Consider the following 12,454-nt stretch of genomic DNA (forward strand, 5'->3'; position numbering starts at 1 on the left):
TGTGAAAATAAACAGCTGGGATCGGTGCATACAGAAACTGTGGACTGAAATGTGTTTCCCACATTCTTTCAGATTGTTTGCATTATGTAGCATATTGTGCAAACAGTGGTGCACACTCTCACTAGTACCATATACAAATAAAAATATAATTAATGTAATCTCTGTAAAAATAAATAAATAAATAAAATAAAATGAAATAAAATCAAATGGTGACAAAGCAATTACTCTGAGAAGCTACTGGTCATTTTTATTCAAAGTACACAATAACTGAAAACAGCTTTAAATTAACTCTCCATCAGTTATTTGCTTTCTAATATGTATCTAACGACATCTTAGCAAGAAAAAAGCTTTGGTAGTCCTCCTACACCAAACAACCAAATCTTTCACTTAAGCAGGCTTCGTGCCTTCCAGATAAAAGGATGTCACGTAGTTTGTCTGACCACGGTGATCCTCCTGAGAAAATCAGCGCACCTCATGTATGCACACGCCATCCTCGCGCGCTTAGACGTGTAGACGTTTTGGGTTTTAAGTGTCAGAAATATACGTTTTGATACAAATTTTGTATTAAATGTGGCGACCTGCATTTAAGTTTTCATCCACAATGCGCGAGGAAAGGTAATCTTTCTGTGACGACACTGAAACTGTTCGAGTGGTTATTTTGGAGCTTTGCTGTACCCGTCGCCAGTGCGGGGAAACTAAGGGCAGCAGTTTGTTTTTCTTTTTATCGGGAAAGAATAATATGCTTTCGGCACTATGATAGACCACAGAGGGCATGCCAAAACAAAACATACTTAAAACTTTCGAAGAACCCACGCTTCCCAGGAGCGGGCGTTGTAAAGTTGTCGGTCTCTGGTCCAAGCGAGGAAGGCTGAAGGAACCATGTCAACTAACGTCAGTAACTTCAACAGTACCCTGCTGCCGTCGGTCACAGACTACTATTTTTCTGCGCTTGTATTCGGAATATTGTTGATTATTGTCATAATTTGTGGAAATGTACTTGTGTGCCTTAGTGTATACATGGAAAAGGCTTTAAAGACTACAACAAATTATTTCATCGTCAGTTTGGCAGTTGCGGATCTTTTGTTGGCTGTGTTGGTTTTGCCACTTTTTGTGTACACAGAGGTAAGACACAATTTGCGATTGCAAAATTAATATCGAACGATGTTTGCACCTTCAGGCGAAATAATTAAATCGTCATTAGTCAAAAGGGAAGAGCATTAATTCCTGGTTTAACACTTTTCTTTAACTTTTTTTTCTGCATGTTTGGTTTTGTTTAACGTGTCAGTCCAATTAAGATTACTGTGTTTTCCTGTAAAGGAAAGCAGTCTGAATATGAGCTCATTACACGAATGAACTGCGAGTCAGATGTCACTGATTTTAGAAAAAATATGAAAGCAACTGTGAAAAATGACTGCTGTGTTATTCTGCAATATGCAAATATTTTCTAGTTAGTTAAACTCATCTGAGTTAACGAAGTGGTAGGTCTGTATTTTCCAGTATACCTTTTTCATCGCTTAAGTTTTGTGAAGAGACATTTTTTTCAAATCCGCTTCCACACCGTAGCTCAGTTACATGAAAAGTAAAGCCTACTCAGAGAACACAACATTACCGTAAGCATAAGATTTGCGTGCATCAAATTGATTTTGGGGTTCATTTGTCCACTCAAAGTCCACTGTGACATGATTTAAAGTTTAAATTAAACATTTAATAAAAGTACAGTATATTTTCTATTTATGAATGGTTCAACAAAGGGGCCTCCTAATTACCCATAAAAGGAATGGTGCCTCCAGAGTATGCATGACTAACATGGTAAAATAAGCATGACTGAAAACCTAATTGAATCCCCTCTCAGTAATCAGGCTTCCTGATTTAGGCAACTTATCCAATCTTGTTAGCCTCAAGGTTCCATCACCAGTTTAATCTGTCAAGCTTGTTTCCTAACGGTTTATTCTTGTGAAGCTAGAACAGTTGTACAGTAGCCAGGAGGATCAAGGGTGATTTGAAAGTCAACATTGTTCAACTGTGTTAGAACATATATATAGATTCTAGGCCTACTGCTAATTGGCCCAGTCTGCTCTGTTCAGTGCTGTAAATATGTAGTCAGCAGTTTTATACAGGCAGTGTAACACTTATGTCATAGTGTAATCCAACTGAAAAAAATCACCATTATTTTTGTGAAACAAGACCTTCTGAGATCCTGTTGCATGATGACATGATTCAGTTGATAAATCTGTGCTGACAGTTTGTGCTGGGAGTCCAATCAATTACAATGGTGGTCCAAAATATGGAGATCAGGGCAAATGGTTCTTCCTGTTTTGCAAAGGAAAGACTCTCTTATTTGAACTTATATGGTCATTGCTGGAGGATGTTACTGTCGTTACTCATGCTTACAATTCTCAGAATATTCCTAATTTTTGTTTGCATGTTTTTACTTCTCTTTTGTTCACTTATATTTCACCAGTGAGTCCACTGAATGTCTGACCTAAACACGTCTCTAACCTCTCTTTGGCTCTGACCAGTTTCAGGGTGGCATCTGGTCCTTAAATATGGTCGTCTGTGATGGACTAATGACCATGGATGTAATGCTCTGTACGGCCTCCATATTCAACCTGTGTGCAATCAGCGTCGACAGGTTTGCCCTCCTTGGTCGTGTTTTGTCTTCATCGGTAGTAGTTGCATTTACATTAGTTGGTGACACAGAGTTCTTGATTGACAAAATGACCCTTTCAGGGCTAGAGGATAAATTGCATTTTTAGTACACTGCTTTCTAGGACACAACCTTTCCAGTTTGGTAAGAGCATATATTTACGATATGTAGTTGCTTTACGCATTAAATGAATATTTTATGGGACACAGATCATTCATGTTAACATTATTTGTATCTGAATGCTTTAGCATCCAGTATGATCATTGGATTATTTGTCAATAATGAGTTTCATTATTGCGCCAAAAACAAAAGGAAATTACATATCCCACTCAAAAACTGCAGCGCACACACACATATACGCACATGCACACAAACATTCTGTCGTTACTTGTATACCAGTATTGTTTTGCAATCCTGTGTATTTCTTTATCTGCAGATTCATTGCCGTTTCTATCCCTCTCAATTACAACCGGAAGTATGTTGACCAGCGGCAGATCATTCTGCTCTCCGCCACTTGGCTTCTGGCCTTGGCAGTGTCATCCCCCGTCATCTTTGGAATCAATAATGTCCCTCATAGAGACCCCAGTGAGTGTAAGCTTGAGGATGACAATTATGTGGTATACTCCTCTGTTTGTTCTTTCTTCATTCCCTGTCCCATCATGCTGCTGCTTTACTGTGGAATGTTCCGTGGCTTGCGTAAGTGGGAAGAAGCTCGCAAGGCTAAACTTCGGAATAGCATCCAGGCCTGCCGAAAGCTTCAGCACGCCACAGCTGCCGCTGCCCTGCCGCCCCTGTCGGGTCTCCCTCCCTCTTTGCCCCGGGTCATTGAACGAGACCTGGCCCAGACTAGTTTTGAGGAAATGGATGACTACCCCCCACCAGCCTGCCATTTTCCCTCAGAGTATAAGAACACTCCCATCCAGACTGTTGCCTATGCAGACATGCAGTATGTCCAGACGCCTCAGAGAAAGAGAGCCAAGATAAATGGTAGGGAGAGAAAGGCCATGAGGGTACTACCTGTTGTTGTTGGTGAGTATTAAAATTAAAACTGATATAATTCACTTTATTTCATTTGACTTAATCTGCTGTTGTGGATGGAAATACATTTACAAATTTACAATATTTACATTGTCAGTATTTTCACAACTCAAAAACTTTCAAATTAAAATAACAGGCTTTACAAAAGAGAATTCCATCTTGGGAGTTTTCACATTTGTGGAATTTACCTTGGGCCACAGCATAGCCTTCTATAAATAATTTGAGGTGGTTGAGTCATTTTCTCTGTGTCAGCCAGATACACTTCATTTTTTATGAACACTGTTCATCTGCTGCGTCTTTCCTCTTTTCAGTGTTTTTTCCATATACCCACATCAGAATGACAGCTTGGTCATTTTCTTTTTCACAGAACTAGAACATTCACCACATGTTAATGGCTTCTCAATAACAGGCAAATGGTAGCACACACTAGTGCAAAACAAATGGAAATGCTCATTCTTTTCAGTGAGGTGTTTGCTTTTTAAAATAACTGTGATTTTACATTTTTGAAATAACATATTACATTCATTACTTCTTGACTGCCTGGAATTGTCTTTATGATCAAAATTCAAAACTTTTCATGAAATAGAATGCTACTAATAGATACATATCTAACAATAAATACATGTATTGATAAATAAATTGCTATCAATGTTTTTAAAAAAACAGTGGTAGACATCTGGCAGATTAACAAAAAACCTAAAAGTCTTAGGCAGTACACCTGCTATGACATCTCACAGATGTCAAACAAATCTGGAAAAAAAAGGTAATGCCATAGATGGGAAGAACTTCATTCACTGTGCCAATTAGTCAGGACTGCCAATGTAGTGTTAAGTCTGTAAAGAAATAAGCCATTGTGTTCACACATATCCAGTATGATGTCATGTATTAGTGGTGAGACAGTGTTTTCTTTGTTTAATATCTGGCAAGTTTGTTTTGCTATCAAGTGCCAAAAGAAAAGTAAAATGTTCTATACATCAAAGCCTAAAATCCACTCATTACGTAATCTTTTGTTGTTTCTTACACTGTCCTCAGCCTCCAGTCATATGATGGTTCAGATAAGCAAAAGTTAAATTAGCCTTCACTTTTAAAGCAGCATTCAGTTTTAACAGTCATCACAAATGGACATGTGGAGTGAGAAAGGTCCGTCTTGTTACTTTTTGTAACAATTGTAGAGAATAAATTACAGTACATGGCCATTAAAACAGTGTTACACTTATCAAATATCAGTGCTGCTTAGTCAAACTGTCACTGTTGAAGGCCGTATAAGCAGTCAGTGGTGCTGACTTTTCTATCTAGGACCTGTTCGGTGCTGCTGTAATCCATTATTTCTAATTGTTAATAGGATTAACTGCACATTCTTATTTACTGTTTATTTATCGTTCAGGTGACTGCTGAAATATTTTTGTCTCATGTCTCCAGCAGTGGAGACGTATCATGCGTGGTTGTGTCAGAACAGAGAGTTGTATCCTTGTCATGCATTTTCATTCATTTGAATGATTCGTTCTATCCTTCTTGCATCAGTTTTGTTTCTGTGGGCACCACTTATGGTGGATACAATGCAGAACAAACCTTTGGCAGAATTCATTGGTTTATTGATTTGTTTATTAGTTTAGAACTTCTTTACGATTTTTTTCTTTTTTAGCGTTTGAGGTCAGCAAAAATCAAGTCAATTTTTAGAATGAGAGCAGATGGGGTAATTAAATGAAGTATCATCCAAACAGAATTATATCAACCTGTTACCAAGTACATACAATTTTTCCATATTTGTTTCATTCACTCAGGTATTCAGATGTGAAAAAAGTCATTTTGTGATAGTCATCTGTTCCATCAGAGTTTTTTGTGCAGAAGTGAAAGACAAACAGTCCACTCACAGTTCACATTATGTACTATTCAGGATCTTAACCACGTTTACAGAACTCTGGTGCCCGATTCATGAATTAAGCATTTCACCTAACACGGTACACAGCAGTTTTGTGAGTGCTTTAATTTCTCAAATTTTGCTCTATTGGCTCCAATATGCCACAGGGTACACATGTAGAAATGAGCCCCGATGAAGAGCTTAGTTTACAGATTCATGTCTCTCTTCACTGTAGTTTAAACAAGATATTGGCATGAGATTACATGGCTTTAGATAACTTTCCAATTTAAACTTAGTTTGTTTAACAACAGTGAGGATGTCTCTTTTAACTAAATACTTCAGTCTGAAAAATATGGAGACATGAAATATCAGATGTGATGCAGGCTATATACTTTTTGATGTATGTAGATAAACTGTGACTTGACAGATCAATTCATTTTAATAGAAACCTCATCATTGTTCAACAATGCACAACAGTAACTATGGAAAATGGAACATTGAAAAGGAACTTTATTAACTTTGTTACACTGTTATTTTATTTATTTATATGTTATTAGAATTACTAAATTAAGGTTGTGTTCACAATGCAGTCATGCGCTAATGTGCTTTGCATAATTCTTTGTTGCCACTGGGAGCAAAAGCTTGCTTTGCAATTGAATTTGCCATCCAATCATTCTGTCCCTTAACTTTCTTCTACCTTTGTTATTGGCGTTGTTTGGAGTTATTTGGGGTAAAAAAAAAAACTCTAGATATATTTTGTTTATAGTGCAAAAACACTGTCATGTAAAATCATTACTGTGTGACAGTTCACCATAGTGAAGCCTTAATACCAGAATATTCTTTCTCCTGTACTGAGTCTGTCTCACACTGACACTGTTATTGTAAGTTCCCATGGTTCTTAGAGATGTAATATATATATATTTTTTTTTCCTTCTGTCTTCCTTCAACTCCAGGTGCCTTCCTCTTCTGTTGGACTCCTTTCTTTGTTGTTCACATCACCAGAGCCCTGTGTGAGTCATGTGACATCTCACAGCACCTCATGAGCACTGTCACTTGGTTGGGATATGTCAACAGTGCGCTCAATCCCATCATCTACACGGTCTTCAATACAGAGTTCAGAAAGTTTTTCCGCAGATTTCTTCACAGCTGCTGCTGACAGCCGCTGGGTTAAAAAGACTCCAGTAAAGTGAACCAGACAAAATGCTGAGAAATTATCCTATATGTACACATGTAACTGATATATCCATCTATACATTATATGCATACAAATGTATATGTCATTTTATTGTTACACTTCAAATTGTGCAGTCATGTTTTTTTTCTACAGTCTGTTTCATTCTTGCCAATACTTTTTATGCCTGTGACAGCAATATGTATGTTTTGGCGATTTATTGTGCCAACCATTTAATCTGTCCACGTTTTATGTGGAGCCAGTCTCCCGTAAAGCTTATTATACCCATACATGTTTGAGATATACATTGTGATATACTGTAAAATGACAGGATTCAACTTATCCTTGAAACTTTACATATCTCTATATAATTTATAGACAATAATGTTTTTTTCCTGAGTTTCCTGAATGGAGCTACACTATGAAAGATTGCCTTGTCTTTTTTACAGAGTCACAGATAAATAAGAATGCCATCTCTGATGAAACAGTTTATCTATGTTGAAACTATGGAGGCTGGAGAGAGAAAGACGGTGTAAACATGTTAAACTCAAGGATGTCATATAATATAAATGTATGAATAAAGAAAGCAGAATTTTCTCTCAAGTGATCCTAAGCTTAAGTAGAATCTACATCTTTGACTGCACCCATAGCTGTTTCACAGTTCATTTTGCTGCAACACACCCCAAGAGGACGGGCTGACTGAGGCAAAAGAGAATATCTGGGTTGTCCTGGACAGATGATGAGCTCAAGATTGTGGTTGTGACTGTGGGATTCTCTTTAATCAGAGATCTTGGCCATCAAATGAAAAGACACTTTAATCTAATGAGGTTAGAAACCAGTCCTCAGTAGGGTCACAGAAGGCTAAACTTACCTTGTGGATGTGCCATAACATCATTAGAAAAAGTCTAATTAACTACACCCAAGGCTCTGGGGTTTAAAAAGTGAAATTCAGTTTCTGACACATTCTCTGAACCATTATCTATGCACTCTTATGTCTTCAGTAGGAACCAGACACCTGGGCATTGCCACCCCCTCCCTTCCCTTTTTTAATAATATATGAAATGTCTGCATGATCTAGTGTACCCCTGGAAACATATGATGAAGGAGCAGCAGTTAGTAAGACCTAGGCCATGCTGAACCTTACTTCCACAGTGTGAAATGCTGACAGACCTTCTTTTTATGGCTCACAAAGGAGAGATTTGATGACAAAAATGAGGTCCCCCTGACAATGCACACAACATTTTACACACTGTCGTGGAACTGAAGTTCTAAATGTTAAAGTCAAATGCCAGGTTTTTAGCCTACCAAGTCTCTCCGATGCATAATTCTTTATAGGTTAATTTCTTTGGGTGAATGACAAACCACAGAGTTCAAAGACAGAATATCAGAGGTCATATTGGCATATGTGGACTCATCTAGATCCAAAATACAAAACAAAAGGATTTTGATAAAATATCTGACTTCAAAAATGTCTGTACATTGATGAACTAAAGCGGGGTTTTTAGCCATGTCAGAGAGGAAGACGTGAGACTGTGGAGATAAACATGAAGGACCGTGAACTTCTTCCATCAATTAGTAGGGCAGACTTATGTGGGACAAAAAATTTGGTTTGGAGCAGTAATTGAGATAATAAATAATAGTTTCAGGTAACAGAGGTTTCCATTTATGTTGATACTTTATATTTTAAAATGAATAATTAAAAGACAGTTTAAGTGTCTAGAGATTGGAAATGAGTTTCACAGCAAAATGAGCATAGATTCAACATAATGCTCTGAGAATTCAGCTCATAGAGTCCATGTCTTTCATTTTTCAGAGAAAAAAAAATTCATCCACCAAAAAATATTTGCTGCTTAAAGACAGAAGGTTGAACCAAACTGACCCAGTCTGTTCACGATGATATAATGATTTTCAGCTTGTCTTGGGACACTAAGTCAGTCAGCAGAGTCTCTGGGCCTCACAAATACGAGGCCTACGGTTAGGCATACATGAGTCCAGAACCAAGCCCTCTCTCAACAAGCCCATTTCAGAGACAGGTGCAGTGACTGGGCACAGCTCTGTTCTGTGACTCCAAGACAAAATTACAAAACTCTAATACCAGACTGCAGTCAGAGACTTCATTCCTCATTCTTCTTCAAAGCCTGAAAAGACACAAAATTGAAAACAATATTGATTTAAAGTTGATTTTATCTACATCCAAATTTAGAATAACTAACATCAACAACCATAAATATACAACAATAAATAAACAACCACTTTGACCCATCCAATACACACCAGTAGTGAGCACACACACACCATATGATGAAACATCTATATATACACAGCAGGAGTAGTTGATTTGTTTAAGCCCTTGTCCATTTTTAAGATAATGAGCATCTGGGACACAATCTGGTGCAACCACATAAGTGACTGAGAGAAATAACAGGTCATAACCTACCCTGTCAGTGGTGCGAGCCATGAGATCCTCCAACTCTTGCATCCAACCAAGGGCATCAGCCAGTTTCTTCACTCCACTCACTACATCACCCAACTCAGCTATGTCATTGTGCCGCTGCAGCCCCCATGCAAAAGGTCCAACCAGGTCTCGGTTTATGAGGAGACGGGATACAGAACCACGAACGGCACCAGCCAGGCTGGCAAAGGGCTCCACCTGCAGGTCAAACAGAGTCACAAATCTTTGAGGCTTCTCAGGGAACCTATTAGTTTCCATTTAGCTAAGTGACAGCATTGTTTCCAATAGTACTTCACTGTTGAGCCACACTGCCTTGACAAAAAGCCACCAGGACCAGACTGGATAATAGAATATATATGAACGGTGTATAATAATGCTCAAAACTTGTGAAACAGTGGCATCTGCTGGTAAAAAAAACCCTAAAGGATGAAAATTAAATGGTCTCAAAAAGGAAAATGACTGACATTGCAATCTCTATATAACAAATTAAAGCCTGATCCTGAAATCCATGGATATAGATCTGACTAAAGACACATAACTCATAAATATGAAGACCCATTTTGGCCTTACCTCCAATGATGTGCCCATTATAATAAGCAGGTCTGCCACTGGAAAGTCTGTAAGGTATCTGAAGAAGTGTGGAGGGAGCTCTTCACCGAAGAACACAATGTCAGGCTTAATAACTCCCTTACAGGTTGGGCATTTGGGGACAGTTCCTTCCATTATATCAGGCTTTTAAAAAAGAAACACATAAACTGTTGTTCAATTGAACTATTTTACAACTCTCTTGTATGGCAGCGTAACTCCACTGAAACAGATTCCAAATCTAAATCATAAAAAAAATTGATAATTTATACTAACAACAATCTTGCACAGACTACAGCAGAATACTGTGACATTACTTATATTTTTATGTAAATATTGATCATGATACAGATTGTGAAATTGAGAACACCAACACGTAGTTCTTCTCCATTGTATTCCTTGCGACACATTGTACACGTGGCTGTGGCAAATGTCCCATGTGCCTCCACCAGCATCTTAGGTGGAATGCCTGCCACTGCAAAAACACAAACACAAGTGTCGATTAACTGAGCGGACATTAAGGAGGAGTGGACATTAAATAAAACAGGACTAACGTACTTCGCTCCAACCCATCAATGTTTTGAGTGTACATCCTGAGTAGCTGGCCCTTATCGTGAAGAAGGCGAATGAAGTAGTGACTTAGGTTTGGCTGATAGTTGCCAGGGTACAACTCCTTCGCCAAGGCAAAGAAGGGCTTGGGGTTGTGGTGGAAGTAGTTTATTTCAAATATGGCCTCAGCATAAGGTAGGTTGTACTGCTGGAGATTATCATACAGGCCACTGCCAGGAGATCTATTACAGAGTGGGGAGAGCAGATCAGTAGCATGTTACATACAGGTAATACACATATTACTTCCTAAACAAGGAATCAGGCAATTAAAGTGATTAACACTGTGTTAATTTTACCTAAAATCTGGTATACCACTGGGTGTGCTGATTCCTGCTCCCGCCATAACCACAATTCTTTTGTACTCTTTTTCTCTGATTCCTCTGGCAATGTCCTCAATAGTTTGCTGCTGGGCACTACCACTGCCTCCTCCAAATAATCCTCGAATCCCATGCCAGGTGACTATGACTCTCCTATGGGGTAAAAGTAGCACTGGCCGAGATAAATGAAGTTCCAAGGAAACGCTGGGCTAACGTGATGATGCACAGCAACTAACGAAAAGGAATACTTACTGATAACTCCTTCTTTCTGGAGGACAAATGGAGCCCGCCACGAACCTGCGTGAGAAATTCGCTGAGAATGTGTGCCTGCGATAGAATACCCTAGACAGATCTGGGATAAAACCGCATAACATCAGCGACTGTGCGCTCCAGCAGTATCACGTAATAGACACTTTGATGAACTGTAATAGGTGTTACAGTTTGCAGCAATAACATTCGTGTGGTTACTTTTTCTGCAATCAACAGTAAACACTTTCAACCATAACTTGCCTTACATTTGATATTGTGGTTTAAACATAGCCTGTACTGTAAAATCACCCGCGAGGTCATTAAGTACATTGTAATTTGTTGTTTGGCTAAACAGACAATGAAGGAATTAAGCCGTGTTCAACATATGATAAAATCGCATAAATGGTGCACATGCGTTATACTTAGAGCATAATAATTTCTGCACAAACTATCAAAACATAGAATGCTGAAATTGCGGCTGCAATTCATCTGACCTTATGACGACAGCGTCACACAACCGTAAACTGCATAAACTCTCGGATAGTGCAAAAGAAACTTGCTAAAAAAACACTCCCATGAGATTTGTACTTTGTTGACACTTTGTTAAGATTATTTTGATAGCATAGTAGTCAACAATACGTTGTTGCTGAGTTCTGACAACATTATCTGGTTTTGAAATTTTGTGTAGCTCAAAAATTTCGAGAAGTTAAGGTAATTATAGAGGTCAATCCACAGGCGGCGTTCGCATTATATAGCTAGCGCAGACTCTTCAATTTGCGCGTGACATACGACCTTTGAATACGTGAAGCAGGGAGCATGTGGAACCATGCTCCGGCGAAAGTAACATGACAGGACATCATAGCAATGTCCATGTCAGTATTAATCACCCGGATATCTATGCATTTGTTCACAATGAAGCAAAACAGTTGTCTCTGAGTCCAGTGACTGTAAATTGCAATCTAGGGCGTAAGCAGGCAGTTTGACCAAGAACAGGATTGGCCAAGAACAACGATTGCTATGGTCAGGTGCATAAACCTGTTAGTGCAAGGTAAGCACCAACAAATAAAAAGTCATTGTGATCACCATCCTGTTGTGAGACACTTCCGTCCTGAGGGGAAAGGTTTCCCTCAGGATGACAATGCCCCCACCCACAGGGCACGATTGGTCGCAACAGAAATGATTTAATGAGTATCTGCAAATAATCTCAAACCATTTAAAACGATCTAAAGCCAAGTGAACACATCATAGGCGATTCTGAAGCAACTCCTGAGGAAGCATTTCCCACCAATGTCAACAAAACACCAGATAGTAGAATTTCAGACAACTGAAGAATCAATGCTAAGATGTTCTGAAGCTGTTCTGGCCGCTCCTGATGGCCGAACGCTCTATTAATACACTGTGTGGTGATTTCCTCATTTTAGCAATTCATCGTACCGTATTGTTCGTTTTGGGGATGTCGCATTTATCACCACTAGGGGGCAGTAGTGCCCAGAATGGTAGGTCATGTGGCTTTTAATGGGGTGTATAA

General features: G+C 38.8%; 2 protein-coding genes across 2 annotated transcripts; one reads left to right on the top strand and one right to left on the bottom strand.

Annotated features, from left to right (window-relative positions):
* Positions 1-879: 879 nt before the first annotated feature.
* drd4b (dopamine receptor D4b) lies at positions 880-6,699 on the top strand. Its single transcript, XM_030766380.1, has 4 exons — positions 880-1,122; positions 2,520-2,632; positions 3,084-3,676; positions 6,497-6,699. The coding sequence occupies exons 1-4, from the start codon at positions 880-882 to the stop codon at positions 6,697-6,699; spliced, it is 1,152 nt and encodes a 383-aa protein (XP_030622240.1).
* Positions 6,700-8,572: 1,873 nt separating this feature from the next.
* On the bottom strand, positions 8,573-11,014 carry sirt3 (sirtuin 3). Its single transcript, XM_030766131.1, has 7 exons — positions 10,930-11,014; positions 10,657-10,830; positions 10,310-10,542; positions 10,126-10,226; positions 9,737-9,898; positions 9,152-9,364; positions 8,573-8,852 (listed from the first exon to the last, which is right to left on the bottom strand). The coding sequence occupies exons 2-7, from the start codon at positions 10,701-10,703 to the stop codon at positions 8,829-8,831; spliced, it is 780 nt and encodes a 259-aa protein (XP_030621991.1). The 5' UTR covers positions 10,704-10,830; positions 10,930-11,014; the 3' UTR covers positions 8,573-8,828.
* Between the last annotated feature and the right edge of the window lie 1,440 nt (positions 11,015-12,454).

This window comes from Chanos chanos, chromosome 2 (genome assembly GCF_902362185.1).
Source record: "Chanos chanos chromosome 2, fChaCha1.1, whole genome shotgun sequence".
Classification (NCBI taxonomy): Eukaryota; Metazoa; Chordata; class Actinopteri; order Gonorynchiformes; family Chanidae; genus Chanos; species Chanos chanos.